This window comes from Metopolophium dirhodum, chromosome 6 (assembly GCF_019925205.1).
Source record: "Metopolophium dirhodum isolate CAU chromosome 6, ASM1992520v1, whole genome shotgun sequence".
Taxonomy (NCBI): Eukaryota; Metazoa; Arthropoda; class Insecta; order Hemiptera; family Aphididae; genus Metopolophium; species Metopolophium dirhodum.
The window spans coordinates 24,479,595-24,507,443 of record NC_083565.1 but is presented as its reverse complement, the minus strand read 5'-3'; the positions used below and the strand labels follow the sequence as shown (position 1 = coordinate 24,507,443).

The following is a 27,849-nucleotide window of genomic DNA, read 5'->3' as shown; positions in this document are numbered from 1 at the left end:
GTCCGCCGATTTTCGACTGTAGAACGATATATTTATTTTTATTTTTTACGTGTATCAATGATGGTAAAACGCGACTGCAATCGTTCTCCACTTTTCGACTGTCAATATATATGGTATCGGCTCGGTAAAACGACGGACCTTTCGCGACGGACTTATACACGCGGCGTGTATAAATTATTACGCTGACCTTAAAAATTAAAATACCAATATACGGTGCAATAATATATTATACGAGCTCGAGGCTGTGGAGATACGCGGGATCAAAAGCTCTGTTCGTGACACGTCATAATAATATTAAACTTATCGCGGTCGTCCACCGATTTTCGACGCAGTTTTTGACTGTAGAAAAATATAATATATTTTTATTTTTTACGTGTATCGATGGTAATATGCGACTGCAATCGTTTTCCACATTTCGACTGTCAAAATATATGGTATCGGCTCGGTAAAACAACGGACTTATATACACGCCATGTATAAATTATTACGCTGACCTTGAAAATTAAAATACCAATACGGTACGATAATATATGTTATACGAGCTCAAGGCATGGCTGCGGAGATACGCGGGGTGGAAAACTCCGCTCGTGACACGTCATAATAATATTACTTATCGTCGTCCGCCGATTTTCGACGCAGTTTTTGACTGTAGAAAAATATAATATATTTTTATTTTTTACGTGTATCGATGATGGTAAAACGCGACTGCAATCGTTCTCCACTTTTCGACTGTCAATATATATATGGTATCGGCTCGGTAAAACGACAGACCTTTCGCGACGGACTTATACACGCGGCGTGTATAAATTATTACGCTGACCTTAAAAATTAAAATACCAAAACGGTACACAATAATATATGTTATACGAGCTCAAGGCACTGCTCAAGAGCTGCGCGGGATCAAAAACTCTGTTCGTGACACGTCATAATAATATTACTTGTCGTCGTCCGCCGATTTTCGACTGTAGAACGATATAATATATTTTTATTTTTTACGTGTATCGATGATGGTAAAACGCGACTGCAATCGTTCTCCACATTTCGACTGTCAATATATATATGGTATCGGCTCGGTAAAACGACGGACCCTTCGCGACGGACTTGTACACGTGATGTGTATAAATTATTACGCTGACCTTAAAAATTAAAATACCAATACGGTACGATAATATATTATACGAGCTTAAGGTTGCGGAGATACGCGGGATCAAAAGCTCTGTTCGTGACACGTCATAATAATATTAAACTTATCGCGGTTGTCCGCCGATTTTCGACGCAGTTTTCGACTGTAGAACAATACATTTTTTTATTTTTTACGTGTATCGATGGTAATACGCAACTTAAATAGTTCTGTACATTTATCGACTGTCGCGACGTCGTGCAATAGCTGCAACACGTGGGCAATAAAGATGGGGTTCGAAATTAGTTGTACTGTTTTATAATATATACCTGCTATATTATTGCACTGCTGCTGCAGTGTAATAGGTATAAACCGGTACGATAATATTTGTTTATTTATTTATTTCATAACGAGCCCGAAAAAGTAACGGTCAGAATCATCGATAGTGGTGGAATATAAAAATCGAAAAAATTCGATAAATAATAACTACCTAATAAGTAGTAATAATTACAACATTTTAACGTATAAATTAAAAAACACACCGCGATGTCTAAAAGATTGTTTGGCGATGAGTTAAATGCAAAAATATCGATATTTATAGTAGATTTACAAAACGCATTAATCAAATAAACCACGGATATTAAAAGCATTGTTAGCTCTATAGTAGAACAAACAAAAAATAAATAATATGTTTAGTTAAAACAAAAAATAGGTCGTTACACAGCCGTCATAGTTGTATCTATTGACCACGAGACAACAATAATTATTATTAAAATATTATGCTAATCGAATGCAAAGAGAGTAGACAATGCCAAATACCAGGTCACCTATCCGAAATACTCGAATTCGAATCCAACAACGCCCCCACGGTCATCCAGTTCCTATCAGGAAGTCACCTTAAAAACAAATTATAATGTGTTATGCATTATGCCCTCTATTATTTACTACCATACTGTTATCTAATACTTAATATTTTAATTTACTATTTTTTGTCATTCCTAAAAACGTAATACCGTTTATCATTAGTTGTAAATAATTGTAATGTATAAATATATCTAAAATATATAATGTTACATCCATTGATGTCGCGGATAGTATAAACAAATTATTATTATTTTATAGTATTATATTTGTATATTTATGAACATTTTAATGATCAATCATACTTGGTAGAGATATACCAAAAAAAAAAAAAAAAAAATGGTGCTTACGATGAAAATAAAAAACAATAATGGTGCAAAACGCAACGGCGATTATATTAATATTATTGTGTAAATGTTTGCTGCGCTCAAATAATAATATATTATTATATTATATACATTGCCTAGCTGATACGATTTATAGATTTATCAGACTTGATTTTGTTCAGCTGTCAATTTCGATAGCTGCAGAGTGGACAGTTTTAACATTATGTGTTTTCTCAAGATAATTATATTTTTAATTCAATTATAATATTATATCGATTACAACTAGAGCGAAAAGTCGTTAAAAACGAATTATTTCTATTCGGTGCATCTTAAAACAAAAAAGGTCTATATATTTTGTTTTTAATTATAAAAGTTAAATAATAAATTATATGAATAAGATACTTAAAAAAAAAATGACATTATCGTATCGTATAATTGCTTGATAGCAGTATAGCACGAGTTAAATAGTTTTTTACTCAAGATTTTTATCGTCTCGTGGAAATAATAAATTTTTTTTTTATAAAATAGATGCGTCCATCTAATTGTTGACTCGCGGCGAGTTTTAAAATTGGACGATAAGTTATAGTGCAGAAAAAGCCACTTGCTAATAAAAAGCAAACAATATTTATATTTTAATAATGGAACTCGGAAAACTAACACGAAACGGATTAAATTTTTTTATGAAAAATGCATAATTTAACCTATCATCATCTCGAAATGGTAATAATTCATATATAGTGTTTAATAATTTAACCGAAAAAACAGTTTGGGGTTTTTTTTAATAGGATTTATGGTCGGTTGAAAATACTTTCGTGTAAATAACATGACGAGTAATTAAGTTTGGGCAAAACCATTAATATATTACGAAATATATTATAGTCTTTCGACGTCCGGATCTTTCAGCAGCCATGCGGTGTATAATATTATAATATGCGCACACGTCGATTAACGAAAAAAATTCTCTACGAGTAGAGGTATATATAGGTATACACTATAATGGACTTGAAACGAATTTCGAAAGAAGACATAAATTAGATGCACAATATGTACGCGTTATGTGTAATTGATTTATTTGTGTGTACGAATAATCAAATTATATATGTCATTATAATTTAAATGTTATATCGCCATAGGTTCTCTATAGTTCGGTGTGAAAGTTTCGATTAGCATTTCGTTTTATTGCGGACGTTCGACAGTAAATGTATAATATTCTTGTTTTACATAAGTTGAGTAAAAAGTAATAGTTTATAGCGGCGGAATATATACAAATCGAATGAATTAGATTAATAATAATAAGTAGTAGTAATAATTACAACATTTTAACGTATAAATTAAAAGACACGCGGTTTTTAAAATATTGTATTAGTGATGAGTTGAATGCATACATATCGATGTTTATAGTAAATTTCAAAGGCGCAGGGCAAGTGAATGAAAATATTTAACTGCGGCAAGTTAAGTAAATTCAATTAAATTGCCTTCAGTTGAGTTAAAAGTTAATTTTTTTCAAGGTAAAATATTTTCAAGTCATAAACTGCCATAGTATTTGGTATACACAAACATTTACCAAGACGTTTAACACGCTATGTAAAAAATTAGATTATTATAATATATAATTTGAAAATAAATGAGCAAACTCGAAAAGAGTCGACAAATCAGTATTGTGTAGTTGATTACGCATGCATCGAAAACTGCAACTTAACTGCACAACAATGATAATTAACTATAAAAAGTTAAGTCACAACAATAAACATTTAAACTGAATAAGTTAAAAACAATAAATGATTAACTATAGTTAAGTTAAAAAGTTAAAAAAAATTAAATTTTTAGCTTAACTTTAATTTCTTAACAAGTTAATGCCCATTTTTGGTAAATTTACAGAACGCATTAATCGAATGGATACCGCGGGATATTAAAAGCATTGTTAGACTTATATAGTAGAACAAACAAAAAATACATAATATATTTAGTTTGAAAAAATAGGGCGTTACGCAGCCGTCATAATTTTATTTATCGACCGCGAGACGACAATAATTATTGTTGCATTTGTGCAGGGTCGCTCTTAGAGTTCAAACAAAAATATGCTAATCGAATGCAAAGATACAATGCCATATTATGTCAGATCACCTATCCGAAATACTAGAATCCGAATCCAACAAGTCCTCCAAGATTTCTATCAGAAACTCACCTCATAAACAAATTGTAATGTGTTCCCGCTTAGCAATATACCCAAGGCTGGGCAAGTCAATGATTTTTTTTTTAACTCAGTTAAACTAAGTTGATATGCACCAATAACAAAAAGTTAAAAGTTAATTTAACTATAGGTTAACTCAGTTGAGTTAAAAGTTAATACACACTTTTTGTTAACTTTTTATTAAGTTAAAAAAAAGTTAATTTGTTTATACAACTTAATTTTTTTCCAATCCAAAACTAAATTATAGGATATAGTGTTAATACTTCATAGAGGATTTCCATATAAGTTAGATTCGAATGATATAAATTTTTAACTTTAAACAATTTACGATACATATTTTTTGACATGAAAACGAAATAAACTGAAATAGTGAAATATTATAAAATTAAAAACAAAATAAATTAGCTTAACTTACTTCTTAAAATGAAAAATTAACTCGTTAATTTCACGTTAATTAAGAAAGAAATTTAGCAAGTTAACAGTTAAGTTAATGAAAAGCCAGAAGTAACTAGTCAAGTTAAAAAGTTAAAATAAAATTAACTTTTTAACTTAACTTTAACTCGTTAATGCCCAGCCTTGAATATGCCCTCTATTATTTACTAGAATATTGTTATATTATAATTCTTAAAAGGACGCTATGCCCACATGCGTTGTCTCCGTCTTACAAATGCACAACATAGCAAAAACTGTTTTGCGCGGGAAAGAACCGAGAAGGTTACAATCATAACCAAGAAACGAGATTTTCACCACATAAAAAGGAGAATTTTGGCTGTGCAACGTTGTTTTTATTTTTCTGATATAATTTATATTATGAAAAAAAGGTTTTTTGAGTTCGGAAAAACACGAACAATAATGGTTTTCGAAACAGTAAGAACTTTTTTCATATATAAGTGATATCAAAAATAATAAAAACAACTAATAATGGATTTGAAACGAATTTCGAAAGAAGACATAAATTAGATGTACAATAACGTACACATTAGGTACTTGTAATTGATTTATTCGTGTAATATATATATATATTATCGTGTGCGATATAGGTTCTATAGTTCGGTGTGAAAGTTTCGATTGGCATTTCGTTTTGTTGCGGACAATAATATATAATATTCTTGTTTTACATGAGTGCCTTATAGTACCTATTTATCGCACAAAATGTCAGACTACGATATCGTTATAATATATACCAATAACAGCGCAGGTGACATCTGCGACGGCGCAGAGATATTTTATCGCCGAAGCAACTCGTACCTATTATATATACGAATATAAGTTTCCGGCATAACCAGTCGTTTCGGCGTGGTTGTCGTGTGACGTACGGAATGCGGTTTAACATGTTATCATTTTTTTTCTCTCTTTAAATACACAACATAATTTTTTTATAATAATATGCTGTATACGATAAAAGAGCGTACAATGATATTATTATATTATTACTGTTGATATCCGAATTCGTGGCGTTTTGTTTTTTTTTGGTCACCGTCGGGCAACCGGAAGTACAGCGTGTCACCCCTCGTGTATTAACTGCCGGCGTTCCGTCGCAGCCGGTACAGACGAGACGTAACCACGTTTTCTGTACCCGGTATGAATTAAAAGGAGACGCGAGCGATTGTTCACGCAATCAAATAGGTATACTATCGTGTGGTCATCGCACGCCGCGAAACAGTCTAAAAAATAATATAATATGACATAAAATATAAACGTTTAAACGGTCAGCTGCGCAGGCGGACGACATTAATTTATTGTTACGACGACGATGCGACGGCTCCGAGTTACGTTACCACATATTATTATTATTATTGTACGCGTATACCGCGTTACCGCGCGGAGTGGACAACCGCGGATACCGGAAGCGGGGTTAGGTCTCGTCGTTCGGAACGTCCATTGCAGGACGGACGGACATTTTAGTTCGTGATCTAATGGTGTTATACGCACTGCTGGCGGTCGGTCGGCGGGCATTGTCGCCGGTTATTAATTATTATTGTAATCTATACAAAGACGCATTATGTTAACGCGAGCGCGTAAAATAATACGCAACAATGCGATAGTCGTATTATTGCAACTGTTGCGCAAACGTCTAAGAAGATAGTTTCGAACCGGACCGGATTATTATTATTATTATTGTTGTCTAGTGTAGGGTTCTGAATTTGAAATTTTTTTGTCTCGACATTTTCCAGTTCAAATAACCCAATGAAATTATGAAAAGTATTTATGTTTTTTTAAACGTGTTCTCGGTTGTAGATGATTAGAAATAATATATTGACTGCACACAGATGAGGACGACATCGATAATGATTGATGAATAACTTATCAGTTATCAACCGAGGTTTACCGTTTACGGATTTCTATGATACGTCACAATGGTTATAAATTATGTTTGCAACTGTATAACTCTATAAGTATAATCTGTATAGCGAAAAAGGAAAAATTGGTGTATTAACTGTATCATTGTATAATTCATAAATCATATCGGACAAAATAGACTCTTATAGGTGATTAAAAATGTTATACAATAACGAATAAAGTAACTTGTCCTGTTATTTGTATTATATAATTATTAATTATTTATAAAATTCTAAACTCAACAGTTATAATACACTTTGCATTACTATAATTTATAACATTTTCAATTTGTTATATTATTGTAGATTTGTTAAACAACTTCTACATAATATTACGTAAATATGTGATACAAATATTCTTCGTTTTATATATAAGAAAACAACTTTTAAAAATGTCCACTGCAAGTTGATGACTACATAATATATATTATACTTTTAAATGTAGTAAACAATCATTTTAATTTTCCATACGAATGAAATATTTCAAGAAAATAAATTTCATGCAATTTTCAAACCCTAATCTAGTGTGGCGTGTGTGTGTGTGTGTGTGTGTGTGTAGGTGGGTGGGTAACGGGGGCGTCGGAGTTATTCTAAAATATATATTATATTATTATGCGCATCGCACCCACCGCCGAGAGCAGAACCGAAATAAATAAACAAAACATATAAAAACTATATTATTACTACACTTTCTCCGCGATTTCACAGCCGAAAAAATTGGTCGTAGATGTGTGGGTTCATCTTTCGCGGAATCGAATAACACGCGCGATCGCATATAGGAATTTATCGCGGTATAGGTATAAGACTGTAATCTATAGTCGCATTTATTGTACATAATATTATAATATATGATATAATATATTACATATATATATATATAGGTACTCTCAACTCTTCCGGTCGTCATTTCACTATATTTATATATTATTATTATTATTATTATTATACTATGCCCGCGGGCGTCGTCCAGATATAAAATATAAACGTATCGGGCGCCAGCACGAGTATAGAGATGAATTTGAATAGTTGTATTATTACTTATTGTTATATAATATTACCTATAGACTCGACTTCGGTAAAAAAATGAACGGACATAGAATACGACACTATATTATTATAATGGCGGTGTATGCCACCTATCTGGTTTGGTGTTTGTATACCTCTCGCTCATATCGCGGCATCTTCGTCGCTTCGCTTTGTGAACTAAATCGACCGAGATAGACCTGTGAAGGATTATTGGATAACCTATACGGCAATTTTCTAATGCGGTTCGAACTTTATACTCTCTACACTTTGCTGACATCTTTAAGGACAATCTCTGAAATACTTGTCGAAAGCGTTCTAAGTCTATAAACTACAGACACTGCCTTTTCATGTACATTCGGACAACAAACGCTGTGGTGATTAAATATTTTTATCTGTTGTTTCAAAAAAAATCACATAGAGACGCATTATATGTCTGTAAGCGATGGCAGCCCCGAGCGTCTCATGTATGAACGAAAAGTCATTCGATTTCCTTTGACCAAAACAAAATTCGTGCGTGCGAGCTATCATATTATGGTAACCCGGTATATAGGCTAGATGGGCTGAGACGAGAAGCTAAAACACCCTCAGGGTCTAGAGGAATCTATGGAATATTGATGTAACTTCTATTGAAATCGGTCCAGTAGTTTCTCAGATTACCCGTTGATAAATGACTAATTTCACATATATGTTAAGGTCTTGCAATTTAATTTTAGTTGACATACAGCACCGCTGCAGGTGTACTCCTATTTTATCTTTCCGTAAACTGAGATGATATCGGGTCCATAAAACCGAGCTTTAAACCCGCGCCATCACTACTATATATCCTGTATACAAATTAAAAAATACCGCACGATGAGTATATACAGGGCGTAACAGATAGAACTGACTTTTGGAATTATTTTTTTTTATATATAACTTATAGTCACTTGCGCTACACGCATATAATACAAAAAATTATTATTAATTTTTAACACTGAAAATAAAAAAATTGAAATTCGATTAAAATTTTTTTGGATATATTCAAAACGGCCAATTTGTGAATCTGATAATAAGAACAATTTTGATTGTAAAAATTAGATTTATCTAAGTCAAGCAGTTTATTTTTTAGAATTTTTTAAAATATCAATATTATTTTTTTGATTAAATGAATTTGGAACGTAATAACTTTTTTCAAAATATTTTTTTTTAGGAATACGCCGACACGAGTATATTTCTTAAATTATTTATTAATCATATAATTTTTAACAATATTGTTGTCATACGTGTAAGCAGCGTAATTTTTTTTTCTCATCAAGTCTTTCCGTTACACCTCTCGTATAGGTCCGGAGCCAACCCTTTGCGAACGAATCACTTTTCATTCCTATATTATATATACACCGCAATATATAATATAATAGATTACGTTTTTATCGGAAACAGCGCACCGCAGTCGCCCGCAGTGTGTCATTTTTTTTTAATGTAATTAAGTCGAGGTAAGAGCTTATGTTGCACTGACGAACCCATCCCGTTCGGAAAAGATAAAACGGTAGATAAACGAGCCGGCGACTAATATATTGCCGTCGTAATGGTCTTATGTCGGGTTTACCGGGCGCGTAAGCCTTCCGCCGAGAAAAGCTGCAGGTTTTTACGCGACGGTGTAGCTCCTATATATTTCCACCCCTTCGCCGAACCCGTCCCGTATATATAGCCCGCGGAAAGCCGATTCTTCTTTTCACCCTCGCCGGGTAGGCGCAGAATACAGTCGGAGAAAAAAAGAGACCGCAGCACGCGCGGCTGCAGTGTCGACACGGGGAAATCCTAACCGTCGTACTTAAATACATCACCTTCAATCTGCATTTAGATTTCAGACCATATAATATACATATTATACACAATATATGCGTGATTCCAAAATATGTGCCGATCGCGTCACAGTCAGTTCCGGTCTTGGAAATTTGGAGGGAAAAAAAATTACATAATATTGTGGCCGCGTGCGAGTGAGTCGTTTCGGTCGTCGTCATCGTGCATCACAACATATGGCTGCCGGGTACGAGATTCTTTTCGTAAAAAAAAAAAATAAAAAATAGGTTTGGTCCGCAGAATAGATCCGGTTGTGAATAAGTCGTTATTATACACCATAACACCGTTCGCGGTTATAAGTTCGATATTGTATAATATACGGTATATTTTTACGACCGGTACGTATATATTATTTATATTTATGTATGTGATATTATTGTGCCGACTGCAGCCTATAATACGCGTATTATATTATTATATTATGTGCGCGTAAACGACACGATCGAGACGGCGCCGCGCACTTGTAATAAAAGAATTAATGTTATATTGGCGGGGTTCGCAAAGGTGATGATAATAATAATAGTTTGATATACATATATATATATGTATAATATACCTACGATGTAAGCCGACGAGGCAGTCCTGATCGGTGGAAGATATAAGCGCCAAAATCAGATAAGAAAAAAAAAGTTGTATCGTATAAAATTCTAGACACCTGTGTGCGCCACGCTCAATAGATATTAAATTTAGAAATATATTTTAACAATTTATTATTGACATTTTTTTTATAAGATCGACATTTTTAAATAACTATTTATATTAATTTTGGCGCAAATGACATATCATTTTTGCACCTTTGGCGCTTATGTCATATAGACACACTGATAGTAAGAGACGATGAACCGTGTCCCGATGACGCATTAATGTGTGTTCGATGATGACTATAATACGAAGACGAAGTAATATTATATTAAGAGGATGCCTCACCCGCATTTGTTGTATCCGTCTTACAACTTAAAAGTGCGTAACACAGCAAATCGTACACGCTCGGCAGATCACGACGTGTAGCACCGTTATAGTTTAAAAATTAGAGTGAATTGACCGCTTATAAAATTTAAAGGTGAGATTATTATTTGGGTAATCTCGTGGGATTTGTATTATATTTTAATTTTAAAGCAATAGTTATGAATATTTTAAGATGTACAAACAATTTCCAATTTTAAAATTACTCATAACTCGCTTTAAAATTAAAATATAATAAAAAAAACCACGAGATTGTGCAACGTGGTCGGGGGAACGACCAGTTAAATATAAGATATCCAGGGAGAATCGTAGGATCCTATAGATATAAATACCGTAGCCAGTGGCAGATATGTAGATATCAGGATCTTAAATATATTTAAATTACTAGGATTCCTTTGTCAGTTATAATTATGTTTTATTGTCTGCTAAACACTTACAAATATTAATACTCACAAATATATCAACTATGTTCTATTATACTATGTAACTGTATCGTAGTCATACGGAGTCCGGTAATCGTAGTGTGTATTGAGGTCTAAGGTGCACAGCGAACTAACTTACTAATACATTGTGTGTGTTTTAATATTAATGTATCGGTCAGCAGTTAATCGTACATACGGTAGAGTTCGTATTATATACTTAGGTGTCATGTAACATATTTATATTTATAATTGTTACAATTGCTTAGATAATAATCTTCCCTTTAAATTTTATAAGAGGTCAATTCACTCTGATTTTTGAACTATAACGGAGCTGCGCGTGTTCTGCCCAGCGTAAAATTTGCCATGTCACTTACTTGTAAGACGGAGACAACATATTATATGCGGGTCAGGCGTCCTCTTAATATTGACTGTTCGATGGACGATGGTCGTTTCTGCACAGATGGCATTTCGCACGACCGGGCCAAAAGATATTATATACATTTGACCGAAACGAGATTATATTATGGATATAACCTCTGAATATATAGGTGTACGCACGTTTTTATAGCGACGTATAGTCTTACAACGTAATAATTATATCGTCATTATATTGCATTGTTTAACACTATTACGTACGATATACACATAGACGGTGTAATTTACGACGAAAACGTTCGAGCCGATATCCATTTCGATTATTATACAGTGTTTTAGAAAATAATAATTTTATTATACAGACCCGAAAAATGTCGACCCATTACCGATAATGGTATTTCATAAAGACGCGAGATATTACTTTCAAAGATATTTGGCCATTTTCGAACCATAGAAATTCAAAAAATATTTATGTATCGCCAATGTGCGATCGAATTGTGACAGAGCTATTAATATTACCTGCCTCGCATATACCTATTGCACGGTTAATAAATGACGTTTCGTCAAGATTTTTAATTTTGTTAAATCAGATAATTACCTACCATCAAATGAATTTACCACCTAAGACACACGAAATCTATCAAACCCGACACACGCGGTGACTTGTTTAATTCCGTTTTACAATAGTAACGCGTTGGTATTTCCCGAGAGTAGGTATTCTTCAAATTGAAAGTTACGAAAAAAAAAAAAAAAACAGTAAAAATAATGGAAAACAAAGTTTCCGATGTCTGACCCGACGAGCTATAATTGCCGTCGTTATCAAATGACCATAAAAACGTGTTAACGAAACGACGAGAAGCAGTTTAAAGGTATTTTTTTTCAGCTCATTTTCATTTTTTAACAGTCATAAAATAATCGGACGGTCATTTATTAAAAAAAAAAAAAAAGTCTCCTCGCGTATTGATATTTACGATACAGGTTAATATACCGTACGCGTAGTCGAACATAAATAATAATGGAAAGGATGTTATTATTATTTTGTATTTTTTTCCAGAATGACGAAAGTGAGTATACAGCCTATCATGGCATGCGTAGGACATGACAAATAGCAGACAAAGAAGAAGGCGAACAACGGCGTAACACCCTTTTAATTTGTTGAAAGCTGAACGCGTGTAAACCTGCAACCGCCGTCTCGTAACTAACGAAAGTTTATTTATTTATTATTATTATTATTGTTTTTTTTTTTTCACAAATTTACGATCGTTTTCATTGAAATAATAAAATTTAACAGCGCCCGATACACCAAAGACGTTACGCTCGCAGTTAACTAGGTCTGAATAAGTTTATGTTTTCACGTCTTTTCACTACCTATATTTTAGCGTTTAAAGTTTTGTGAATTATTATGATACCTCCAATGTTGTTATGTTATACGGTTCCGCGGGCGTGCGATTATAGTGATTATTGTAGCAACGCATGTGAAATATTTCGTAAAAAGTGTAATACGCGCTATAAATAAGTATACTATATTGTTAAGTAACTATAGACATCCGTGAATAATAATATGTACAGGGTGACTCATCGCAAGCATGCCAAACCCATTTTTATAATGCAATTATTTAAAATCTGATTTCGGAAATTTTTACATAGTTACCTACATACTCGTATACTCAATGATCATAATTTCGAATTATTGAGATTTAATGTTCTGCGAAGCTGACAAACTTCCGTTTTTCAAAGGAGAACACCCCTTTTCAACTGTAATAGTAGTTATTCAGCGGATAATTGTTCTGAAAATTTTCACGTACTTAAATTCGAAATTCGAATGAGTGCATTGAGTAGGTAGTCTCTTGGTTATTAAAATGTTTGTATACTAAGGATAAAAGGATTGACGTATCAGAATTAAAATTCATACGAGTATCTAGTTTTTGAGTGATTATTAATTTTGTGCTCTAAGGATAAAAGGTCCACATGACAATGGGTTCATAAGATATGGGCACTATGGTGATTTGACACTTTTAGTCATTAATATCAATCTATCAACATTAATATAATTTATAAAAATGGTCGAAGTATATAATAAATACTAGTTTTAATATTGAGTCTATTTTAAATTTTTGTAAAACCATTTTTAAGGACTAATATCTTTAGAACAAACTTTTTAATAACAAAGAAACTACTCATTCGAATTTTTAATTTAGGTTAATTGAATTTTAAAAAAAAAAATGATCCACTACATTATTTACAGGTAAAAGGGTTTTCATTTGAAAAACAGAAGTTTGTATCGCCGCTGCAGGACATTCCTTTAGTACTTACTCGGTTAAAAAAATTCAAGAATTTAATAAAATTGCCACTGAGTAGGTATATTTAAAAATGCCAAAAATTAGAGTTTGAATAAATTCATTATTAAAGGGAAAAGTGGAAGGGGTGGACGTAGGTACTTGGTGAATGGTGAATCACCCTGTTTATAATAGCATGTATCATATTTACAAGTTAACAGGTGGGTTCGTTCACTATAATAATAATAATAATATATACATAATTACCTAATAACAATGTGATTATTAATAATACACCGGCGTACACTGCAATTATGAGCAGTTTTTCGAACTAATGTTGCTTAAAAACCCATAAATAATGATAATTAGCGCGCGACGAACATTATTATTAGCACACAAAACATAAATTATAATAACGCGATATCAAATTCTCCGCTCGCCTGTGCGGTACACCGGCGGCAGTCCGATAGTTTTTGAAATTATTGGAAAACAATATTTCGTAAAACATTCAAACTTTCTACGGCCGGTGATTATTACTGATTACCGCCGAAACCGTATTGTACCCAATGCGTTTTGATGTCATAACCATTTTGTTTTTTTTTTATCCGGACAGTTTTACAGCACCGACGACGATAGTAATATTATTATTATTATTATGTCCATAATATTATCCATGCGGAATATCAGCTATAATATTATATTGTATTGCGTAATTTTTTCCCACCGCAAAGCCGCCGTACAATATTTTTGACGATCCCATAGAAGATATCAGCTGTATAATAATGGTCGTACGATACGTCGTTGGATCAATATAATAATGTATTCGCCGATAACCTTTTCCCGCCAATCAAATATTTTCTTACCAACGGATTTCGCATATTTACCTGGTCTCTTCGTCGATCACGGGCGTGATGGACCCGGTCCTGGGTCCATAGCCATAATACGAGTTGTCGTCGAACGACGATCCCCCCGGAGACATGTACGGGGCGGCCGTGTACCCGCCGGTCCTAGAACTAGCTCTCTCCGGCGATGACATGTACCCTGAAACAATTATAATAATATATACATATCGGTTGATTAATTATATAATTATGTGGCTTTACATGCATTTAATATCTTCACGGTAGTAACATTAATGTTTGATAACTATCGGGTTGGATATGGCTGCAGCCGCGAATACGGAAAAGACATATCTTTGCATAGCCAATACCCAAAATTCAGTTTCAGTTCCAGCTGGTGAGACCGCACCATGTGTAATGTTACACGAACCATTTGGGGCCACTTTTGACCCGCTCATAACTCAAAAACTATTCCAACATGTCAAATTTGGCTCATGTATCGAGACTTTCGTGAAACATATTATGTGCTCCAAATTTCATAAACACACCTCAAACGGTTATCTATAGATATCAACGTCCGAAATTCGTCATTTTTAACACCAAGTCAGACCTTATAGGCTTCAATATAATATTATCCTAAGTTACAAGAAGAAATGATATTTTAAGTTGTTATAAAATATTTTATGTTGTTAAATGTATTAAAATTTCAGGATGGCCGTTGAACTTGGCACCCATTTAGATCTAACTCCTTTTGTCGTTGAAGTCAACAGCCAAGGCATATATTATATAATACCGAACTTGGCTCTCATTTCACATATTATATGTTTTCGATCGAATACCTAGTATTCTACATAATATTATGTCAAATAATCTCACCACTGTCGAAGTATTGATTATGTATAGTAACCAGCGTATACCGTGGTTCATGAAAAGTTTTCCAAACGTTGGAAAATAATGAAAATTGAATCCGATCAAATCGTATCAAATATAAATAATTGCCGTATAACTTTTTGGATGGCATTTTATAGTGTCAGGCGCATTAATCATGATAAATGTCATTATAATATATAATTACTCGAGTCGGGTTTACTGAGATGTACATAATTTAGAAAATGCTGTTCTGAAATCATCAAAAACTTAAAAATTTCAAGTATTTCAAACTACAATTACAATTTTTCCAAAATAAACCTAATGACACTTAATAGTTTTTTAGGTACCTATAATAATATAGCGTGTGTTCACAAAAACAGGGTACACCGAATAGCTCAGTTAGGTACGTCTTGTATTAATCGGTACCCCAAAAATATTTTTGAATTCTGTTGTGGCGGGACTTGAGACCAAACTATTGGATCATAAATTCTTATGAGTTACAATTCTTTAATTTTGTATTTTGCACACGCGCAACGATAGGAAAAATTAAACACCTAACCGTTTTAGAATACTGTTTTTATTTTTACGATTTACTTTCCATGTATACTTTGTGCCATATAGCCTCAGTTTAAAATATTTAAGACTTCAAATGTTATTTTTGGTTTTAAATGCCAATGTTTTTTACCTACTGCAGAGATGTACGCAGTTAAATAGATTATTTTGGAAAACCAGTAGATGGATAAAAATGAAATATAAATAACGTTTCTCCAGTATTAAATAAAATGCGCACAATATAAAATTTATAGCTAATTTCAGAAAATAATGTCTGCATAACTTAATAATATATACCTAACATGTATATATTATGGTTGAGATTAGATGGTAACATTATGATATTATTACTGTCATTATTTTTACGCGAGAAAACGCACGATGAAAAAAAATAGCAATATTAAAAAGAAAACGAGATTTATCATTGTTTAATAAAATATGTAGTTTAATTATAAAGTTTAAATTAAAAGAAAAAACGTTCAGTTATAATTTATCAAAATGTACAGTACACGCGATAAAAATGACCTTTTGATAACTACGGCATTTGTTTCGTTACGGTTGCAGTGTGCTTAAGAATTATTATCAAAACGACATTATACTAGGCTGATTAAGGGGGGTTGCAAATGGACAGTTTTCAAGTAGTTCAAAACAGGCAATTTTCAAATCGTAGCACGATCGATCTCAAGTAGACATAATATCAACGAATTCAAATCACTTTTCAGAAATATTATCGCATTATACTCATCCAATTTGTGTGATTGACAAAAGATTGGTAGATTTTGGTTGAAATACTAATTGTCCGTTTGAAATCCCCTTAATTATAATATTATACGCTTGCGATATTACAGTGAAACCTCTGAATACCGGACGGACACTCTCGGTCGCTGAAATGTTGTACGGTATTCGGTGGGCTCAGGTTGTAGAAAGTTTGTAGTTTTCAAGAAAACGTCCGCTATTGGGAGGTATCCGCTAGGGGAGGTTTCACTGTATCATAGGTTTTCGACTTGTATAAATATGTGCGGTCAAGTATGTTTTGTCGTTCGCGTATAATTGGTGCGAAGAGTTGCGAGTAAAAACTACAGGGGAATTAAAACCTAATGGTATGAGATCATTTAAATTTTGAACGAATTCGATGGGAAAACTTTAAATTCATATATCGAAGAGTGGCGGTATTACAGACATTATAATAGCGGGGTACGATTATTTTTGGACGGAAAATAAAAGTTCAAAATATAATAATATACCAAAATGTATACAAAGTTCGCAAACGATAATATACGTTTACCGAGAATAACAATGTCTACCGCGGGATGGTCGGCAAAATATAATAATTCGTTTACGATGAAAAACCGTCGACGGGCGTATTATATAAGTAAATAATATGTACCGCGCAGGAATATTATCATAATAATATTATTATTTTTATTATGATCGGTCGTACGACGGCGCTCTTCCTCGCTTCCGGTACATAATATTGTATGGGAATAATACAACGGTAATAACAATAATTGTGTAAATATAATTTAATATTCCGAAATCCAATCAAGTGTTGATGAAAGGTTACGGATCCGAATTCGTTTTACACATAATGAGGAGTATAACGCGCCAACGGGACTTCATCACCGCTCGTGTTTGGGGGTACTTTACATATAAATATATACACTATAGTTATATATATATATATAAGCGTAGACCTGCGCATAATAATAATAATACAGCCTTCGGGGGCCAGAAACTTTCTTCGGATAACATTATTGTCGTTTTCGTGGCCCCCCCCCCCCCCGCTCGGCGGCGCGCGGTTGTGCAGCAGTCTCTAAACCATAACTAATTTCGAATAATTAATAAGTGTGTGCGACGACGAGGGTTAGAATAATAATTAAACAACGGGCCGTAGTGTTTTGAATAAGCCGCCGAATTTCGTAGTCGTCGAAGTGACCTCGAAACGCCGCCGTTTGGCGGCCACTCCGACGCGATATACTTAGGTAGGTACAATGGATCGGCGACTCGGCACAATTATTATATCATATTATTTGAGCGATAATAATATAATATATTTTACACCATTATGTCGAATACGCATGAGCGTACGTGCCTCGTTGTGCGCAAATGCGATATTAATAAATACGTATCAGTATCGGGGTGGCGCAATCGGAATTTTTTTCAATCGGGGGAAGGGTCCGGGAACGATGTTAGAAAACCACTATACTCTACGCAGGAGTTATAACTATAGGCCCGTGAACGTAACGCCCTATAAAAACCCCAAAAATGCCCTAGAACGAAACGCGTTTGCTTTCCAAAAGTGTAAAATATTTCACCTATAAAATGCACTTTATTAGAATTCTGATTTTTGGAAATTTTAATGCGTCATCGCTAAACAGAAGACGTATTCTCGTCGTTGCTCTGAAATCCAAAATTAATTTTTTTACGTGTTCTTAGTTTACAATTTACACTAAATCTTTATCAGAATTTTGACTCCCCTAAATTCTAACTAACCCTAAATCCCTAAGAAACTAACTCGGGGCGCAATAACAGATACATATTTTTCCAAGTATATTCAACGAAACCGAATTCCGTCCTCCCTCCCTCCCTGCAATATCATCGATGTAAACGTCTACATCGCTACACCGTAACCGATTAATTTATCATATTATTATTGTCTGAATTATTCACAAAACATTTTATTGTTGTTGCGATCTGCGTGGACATTGATTTAAATTCAAGTGGACACAATTACATAATACAATATTGTACGCGTTTTCGGGGTCGGTGTCGGTGCGCACATAATATAGAGAAACAAAAGAAAAAGAAACGTTGTTGTGCCTACACCCCGCGGACGTGGTCGACGTAGGTATAAGACCTGCGGGACAATAACGATTATTGTCATCGCTCACGTACCTAAATATTATGTTTATGATAATATGCGAAGGTCGTGTGGACAATTCGATTATAGATGTCAAACGGTGGCGCCAATATAATAATATAACAATTATAATTATTGTGTGCGTGCATATTATAATACCTGCAGCGTCAAGAAAAAAATAACGATCTCACAACAATAGGTACCGGCTATGATATTATAATATAATAATATCTAATCGATTGTGGGGAACACATGGTAGGCACTGTGTTGCGTTCTTTTTTTATTTATCGACGAATATCAAATGAATCGATGACTTTTGGCCCGTAAATGACGTATACCTATATATATATTATAGTGCAGCGCACAATGACGCGAATGCTGAAAGGAGACGTCGTGGGTGTGCATATTATACAAAGAGGTTCTATATTATTATATTGGCAGGAGGCAAAGGTCGCGAGAGAATTTAATAAAATGCGCACGCTTACATTTTGGGGGCAGTTGTGACCGCGTTCGCGACTTTGACTTCGTCGACGACACACCCTCCCCGACCTGTTATACGAGACGACTTGGGCCGAGTTCGCCGTATATTTATATATTTGTGCGCGAAACGTATTAACAAAAACTTATCTCAACGGAACGATCGTAAATCTCACGACCGAACACCATAAATCACGTTTTAAACGACGACGACGACGACTATCTCCGGTCCTGAGCGGCACTCTGCAAGCCGTATAATATTGCGTCAACTGCGAGATCGGATGGCCGACGGGTCGTTATTATTCTCCCGACTTTTAAATACGACGATATTGATTTAATAATATTATTATAACCGTGGTAATAATATACCCACTGCTAATATCGTTATCCTGCAATACCCCGACTTCCCCAAATCGGACGCGTCGACAATGCTGGTCGTTTTTTACGACCAAGAGGGTTATATAAAATATATTAAATAACTACCATTTTCTTCTGCGTAGGTATGCGTTTTAATAGCAGTTCTCTCAACTCGATAGAACGGACGGAAACCATAATATGGAGGCATCTGATTTTATGCGAAAAATGAGATACAAAAATTAAGAACACATTGTGTGTTAAAATATTACTTTTCTTTATTATATAATAATATTAAATTAACATTGTAAACATTTTTATCGTAAATATATAGAAATTTTATAGCTAATTAAGTATACATTAATCAATCAAGCTGAACGTGTGCAACTTTGAATTAAAAATGACAAATGGAAATAACTATGAAATCTTAGTAATATAATGTTGTAGATGTTGAATAATAGAATATGACTTATATGACTTATATTTTTTAACTCCTAAAAAAATGGTTTGAAAATATATCATTTTTACTATCTAATTCTAAATCAATATAGGTACGAGCAGTACAGTCATTGCGCTAACAAAAAAAAAATACCTATATATTATATACTTGTTAGCCAAAGTGATGTCGATATTTCCTGTGTATTGTCTAATGTTTTTTCGAGGTCGGTAAACAAAAAAAAAAAATTGATATATAGGGTCAAGCCTCAAGTATGAAATAATGGACGACGAAATGTGTAAATATTTGTTGATAAAAAAAAAAAAAATGTGGTTAAAAATAGCGATGCGGTGCGCGTATACAGTATCGTTATGAATAAAAGCCAAATGTTGTTATGACAAAAACCTATATAAAGGTATTAAAAAAAATTCAAAATATCCATTCAAATAATGGTTGAACTCGTAGGCAAAAAGGAATCTACACTAGTTGATTAACCGTTTTTTTTTTCAATTTGCGTATAAAAATCAATTATTAATGTTTTGCGAATTAAAAATTGCATTTTGGCCTGGGGACTAACCTCGCCTAACCTAACCAGATTTCGCAGACACACCCCGCATCACCAATACGTCTGCAATGTGCGCGTGCATGTTTATAATATCGGCAAGTTGCCGAAATATTATGTAGAATAATAATAATTAATATAGCAGACAGCAGTCGTATCACTTGTATATACAGGGTGTCCATTGACGATACACCCATTGGCCGTAGAGGGGGACTCGCCGCCCGGACAAAAACCGTTTTTTGGCCGTTTTACCTATAAATTAAAATTTTTTTACTAAAAACCACGAGATTAATGAATATAAAATGTTGAAAATTCAAAACGTTCACAAAAATAAACTCTATAAAATGGCTACATTCGATATCGATTCAAAAATAATAATAAAAAAAAATTATTTTCATAACTTTTTTACCAAAAAATGTAATTAAATTAAAAAATAAAATATATTATGCAGTCTGCGAGTCTATTAAAAAAAAAAAAAAAAAAAACAGATTTATTATATATTTATTATCTCACGGTACCCTGTATAATATAGTTATTTAGAAACTATCTAGTAGAGTCGTGCATGTATTATATTATAATAACCAGGATACCCACATGATAATAATATAATCATCCGTCGATTTCTGTAAGAGTTTAAAACATCAACACGCGTGAATTTAACGAATTGATTAAAAATTTGTACCGATCGTGTTATTATACATATACGTGCACGCTATAAATTTTCGGAGATAAACCGCGGAGTGTACCTACCCATATTATACAGGGTGTCCCGCGAGGATTTACCCATTGCGATATCTCCTGAGATAGTAAATTTATCATAGATCTGTTTTTTTTTTTTTTTTATTAGACTCGAAGCGACAAGGACTACAACACGACATATTTTATTTTTTAGTTTAATTTAACTTTTCGGTAAAAAAGTTATATTTTTATTTTTGAAACAATTGAAGATAGCCATTTTATAGAGTTTATTTTTGTGAACATTTTGACTCCTCAACATTTCATTTTCATTCATCTCACGATTTTTATTAATTTTTTTAATTTATAGGTAAAACAGAAAAAAAAAACCCGGTTTAGGCGAGCCCCCCTCCCCCTTCTACGACTAATGGGTATATCCTCGCGGCACATACTGTATACCGCGAGGTCGAAAGTTTTCGCGGAGGAATCTCGAACAAGTCGTCGCCAGTGCGTCATCGTCCTTATAGTCGTCGTCGCCGCGTAGGCGGGGGCGAGATAAATAATATTAATATTAATAATAATTGCTGTTCGTTTTTATTGTTTCTCGAGTGTATCGGTACATATAGGTATATACCTCAAACGCAGTAGGTACCAGCTGTGGGGTACTCACGGATGTAGACGTATATTGTACTTAGCTGTAGGGAACTCACGGATATAATATATAGTTCGTGTACACGCCGTAACCACTCGGCTGTGATAATAATTAATAATATTGTACCTATGTATCAAATCGCAGCGCCTGACCGCCGTTATACAACTGCAGCAGGTAAATAATAATAATAATATTATGTTATATTACATATTGCAGGAGCCGCCGCCGTCGTCGTCGTCGTTTTGCGTCGAACGTCACGAACATGTTATACCACCAATAATAATTACACGCACATATTATATTATAATACTATGTATAATAATATATTAAAATATATATTTCCGTAACGGACTAGGACGGGTATAAAATATGACTACGGAGTATAATATTATATAGTTTGATATTATTATATGAGCGCGTGCCCGCAGCGGTGCGGTCGCCGCGGACGTCTATAGGTATAGAAATCGCGGTCGACCGTGGTTGCGAAACGCAGTTGAACATTATTGTTATTATTATTGCTTCGAATTCGCGCGACATCGTCACGTTCGGATTATAATATGATTTAAATACACGATCGAGACACGTGGAGATATATAGCAGTATATAGATAAGAAGGGACCAAATCCGAAACGGTTTATCAGTTATAATTGAAACTTCTTAAAAAAAACCAATCTCCCGCGAAAATATGTACAGTTTTTTTTTTATCTTGAGACAGGAGAAAAAAAATAATCGTGGTTTCATTATAATATTATGCGGGGTGCGCTTATTAAAAAATGTATTTTACAATATTATACAATTACTTTTTCTAGTCGAAAGTCGTTTCATTTAATTCTGTACATCGGGAGTTGAATATAATATAATGTACCTACCTATACTACCTACTGGACCTGACAAAAATATTATTTTATAAAAATCTGAACAATTTACGAAACAACCGTTGTTTAAAAATCGTTTCGGTCGATCTGTTATAATGTTGTGGGAAAATGAGAACTTTGGTACAGTAACTTAAGCATTTTTTTTTTGGTTTTGTTATTTTTTTAATTATAAAGTTTTCCTGACAAACTTATTGTTGTTGGGTATTTTTTTTTTTTTGCAAATTTAACAATTGTAATGATATACAAAACTATTTAATCCTACCATTAACATTTGTGCAGATTCGCTCAGCGCTCTTAACAATCTGAAGTATAACTTGCACTCGGGCAATTAAAATAAGTAACATCATTGAAAAAGCCAACAAGAACATACGGTTTATATAATATGGACACCGGGCCATTGTGAAATAGATGGCAATGAGAAAGCTGACAAAAGTATAGCTCATGAAACAGTTAATAATAATAATAACCCTATGACGGAAATACGCACCTATACTCCTCGCTCGCATTGACATCCCATGAGGAATACCTATTGTACCAAACTTATTATACCAATTTACGGGAACCCGAAATGGCAGCGTACACCGAATAAAAAACCCGGATAACTAAAAAAATACCATCATATTATACTGACCTCGACCACGTTAATTTAATCGCAAAGATGAAGTAATTTTTATTAACAGACTACACATATACAATACTCTATTCGCCGTAAGTTGACCCACTTTTTTTTTTGCGCATGCAGAGTATGCTGAAAACGTTGTGACGACATAGTTCGCTGTAGTTCTACAGTTTAACGTCCCGAAAAACCACGGTGTTTACGTATAGCGATCTATATTATTGTCTCAACATATTCACCATACAATCCGTGTGCACAAAAAAAGGCTGGTCGACTTACGTGGATAGAGTATAGATCACTCAAAGGTGTCCCATGGGTAGAGAAGCGCCTGCAATGTGCCAAACCTGCGGAGAACCTCTTAAAGTCAAGCACCTCCTGTTGTGTCTGCTGTCGAAACCGTATAGAAACCGGAAAAAGCCTAGGAATATCTGACAACCTCTTCGAAGTCCTCAGCCCAGTCCAAGACAACACCGACAAAATCGTCACATTTCTAAAACTTATTGATCTGTACAACTTATGTAAAAAAAACCATTGTATTTATTTATATGCAACTAATATTTATTTTGTTGTAAGCTAACAACCTATAGTATAGTTGCGATGCTATACCATGAATACAAATAATAGAAAACAAATTATTAACAAAAATGTGCATAGGTACATAGAATAGGATGTAATATGAAAATAATAATGTACAATAATATTTAATTGATTTTTTTAAAATTATTACATCATGCGGATGTCCATGCTTGAGCCGACAGAGAGCTTAGTTTGAAATATCGAGCACTTTTGTGTGATTATTTTTAGCACTTGACGCTCTAGTAATAATGTAGACATGTGATAATCACAAAGGTATAGTATAGGTATTAGGTAACATAATATAAATATAGAATTCAAAATTTTGAATATATAGTTTTTTTTTCGTTTAGACTTAACGGTTTGACTTACATTCGGGTGCACGGGGATCGTAAAGCGGATTCATATATCCTATCGCGTATGTATATTTTAGGAACGTTTTTTTTTTTTTCTAAACGTCGCAGTGACCATTATTTGGGATTATTTTCAACAACCCTATTCCGAAAGCTGATATCACGACCACAACGACGATCAACACCGCGCTGGGGGGTGTTATATATTTATAACATTTTCGGCGGATAAGACTTTTATTAATACATTTAAATAGAACCGTTAGACGTTGTTAAACGTTCAATTTATAGACGCACGATTCATCGGATAAAATATGTTCTGAGGCCCATCTCCAGCGAAATAATTTGGTTTGAAATTTATTGCCGTCGGTTTCATTCCTCTCAAAAGCACTAGTCATAATGAATAATGACGATCGATAGATTTTATGTAATTATAGTATAATTGCTAAATTTGTAGGCACCCCGCCCCTTTACATATATATTATATCTCTTATTATATAATATTTGTATTGCATATATATTATATCATATTCTTATAATATATAGTCGTGGCACATTTATTGTACGCGTTTTAAAAACTACCGGCGATATAATACACGAAAGACAAAAATATTTATTCAAACGAAATGTATTATTGTTGTACACGTATATGGAAGGTGTGGAATATCCGAATATATCTATCTCAATCTACGGAGGTCGTATCGTCTAAATATTAAGAGATACATCCGAAAAACGTATGCCCACCGTGTACCATGTTTAATGTTTTCGGATAAAATATGTTCTAAAGCGCGTCCCAAGTGAATTAGTTTGGCTTGATATTAATTGCCGTCGCGGTTTCGTTTCTCTCCAAAGCATTCATACTGAATAAATAGAATAATTATCGACGATCGATGGTTTTTATGTAACTATAATATATTGTAATATAATAAATTGCTAAATTTGTAGTACACGTAAGAATGGTGTGGAATATCCGAATATATCTATCTCAATCTACGGAGGTCGTATCGTCTAAATATTGAGAGATACATCCGAAAAACGCATGCCCACCGTGTACCATGTTTAATATTTTCGGATAAAATATGTTCTAAATCGCGTCCCAAGTGAATTAGTTTGGTTCGATATTAATTGCCGTCGCGGTTTCGTTTCTCTCAAAATCACTCGGACTGAATAAATAGAATAATGATCGACGATCGATAGTTTTTTATGTAATTATAATATTGTAATATAATAAATTGCTAAATTTGTAGGCACACCGCCCCTTTCCATATATTATATAATATTTATACTGTGTATATTATATCATATTCTTATAATACATAGTCAGTGGAACATTTATTGTAAGTGTTATAAAAACTGCCGGCGATATAATACACGAAAGTCAAAAATATTTTTTCTAACGAAATATATGTTATTGTAATACACGTAAGGATGGTGTGGAATATATCTATCTCAATCTACGGAGGTCGTAGCGTCTATATATATTAAGAGATGCATCCGAAAAACATATGCCCACCATGTACCATGTTTAATGTTTTCGGATAAAATATGTTCTAAAGCGCGTCCCAAGTGAATTAGTTTGGTTTGATATTAATTGCCGTCGGTTTCGTTTCTCTCAAAAGCACTCGTACTGAATAATGATCGACGATCGATGGTTTTTTATGTAATCATAATATTGTAATATAATAAATTGCTAAATTTACCCCGCCCCTTTCCGTATATATTATATCTTTTATTATATAATATTTATACTGTGTACATTATATGATATTCTTATAATACATAGTCAGCGGCACATTTATTGTACGCGTTTTAAAAACTGCCGGCGATATAATACACGAAAGTCAAAAATATTTGTTCAATCGAAATGTATGTTATTGTTGTAAACGTAAGGAAGGTGTGGAATACAATCCATCTCAATCCACGGGAGTAGTATCGTCTATATATTAAGGGATACATCCGGTATGCCCACCGTGTACCTATACGTCATGTGTAATGTTTTCATCCACGATAACACTTTTAACGCTATTATATTTAATGTAATTATATTTAAACGTTTTCGAACAAACAACGAAATAATTAAATGACTACCGAGTACAATAATAATAATAATAATTTACTTTTATTCAAACGATGAAAAGGTATAAGTAAGTGGCTTACCTCGAATTAATTTCATTACAAACCCCTTTTGATCTTGCCGCTCGCATGATGTTTACTATATATCATATACGCCCTACGTCTCCTCTATATATATGTATACCACAGCGGTGGCGTATTGCGTGGCGGGGAGGAGGAAAGGGTGGTATGGGTGAAGTTAAAGCGAAGGGATGTGCGTCGCGTCCTTTGACTCTGGCGCGCCTTTGAATGACGTCAACAATAAAAAAAAAAAGGAGACGAAAATCCCTTAACAATCTAAACACGGGTGTACCGCGGCTGCTGCTACAGTCCTATATTATATTAATGTCGACGACGACACGAATCGGGTTTTAAACGTGTATACCTAGGTATATCACGTGTTAATAATATTATTAACATGCGTGACCACCTGTCGTGCCTACGTCGGCAGACGTCTATAAGAGCAAAGGAAAAGTGCCTACGACGTACGCGTACAATTATTAAAATATCCCAAAAAAATTACAAATAAATGTCTACGTGATTATACCAGCGGGCAAGGGTTGGGTACGCGCTTTTTGGGTATAATAAGCGGTAATCAGAGGTGTGCCGCAACAATAGGGGACGCAAGGTATATGCACTGCATTCCCTGTCCAGGTTTTATGTTTAAATAGGAGGAGGTCCATTGTCAAAAGGAAAAATTAAATACTTTACTATTCGAAAAAAAAATTGAAAATTTACCTTCTATAATAGATTGATATTATTTGGATATTATTCGAAGAAGAAATAATTCAAATAATTCAAGAATTGACATTTTTTGTTATTGAAAATGATCTTTCATCCCTTTATAATGAAATTTTACTGTTTGTTTTATTTATTTAAGTCTTCCAGTTACTGTCACTATGGAAATGTCGTTTTCCAAATTAAAACTGTTGAAACACTATCTTCGGAATTCAATTTCACAATAGAGATTAACTGCATAAGTATACTTAATATTGAAAAATCAAGGACAAATGAATTTGATCTGGAAAATTTTATAAATTACTGCAAATATGAAGACTATTATAGAAAGACTTTTTAAAATAAAATCATTGTATAATATTTATTGATATATTTATTTTTTGTTATTTAAATTTTAATGTAATATTGTGTTAAAATCGAGAAAAATGAACATATACCTATTACATTTTGTTTAGCGAATTAATTGCTTTTTAATTAACTTGACTATACTTCACTACTGGAAACTTTACTCGTGTATTGTTGGAGATGTGTTTAAAAATATGATAAACCTAATATAATCAACATTACTAT

General features: G+C 33.5%; 1 protein-coding gene across 1 annotated transcript in view; it reads right to left on the bottom strand.

The window, feature by feature from the left end:
- The window catches only part of LOC132946910 (coiled-coil domain-containing protein AGAP005037), a 238,621-nt gene that overhangs the window by 35,069 nt on the left and 175,703 nt on the right, over positions 1-27,849 (bottom strand). The window contains 1 exon segment of the mRNA XM_061017029.1: positions 14,623-14,779. Coding sequence (XP_060873012.1) covers positions 14,623-14,779 — 157 coding nt within the window.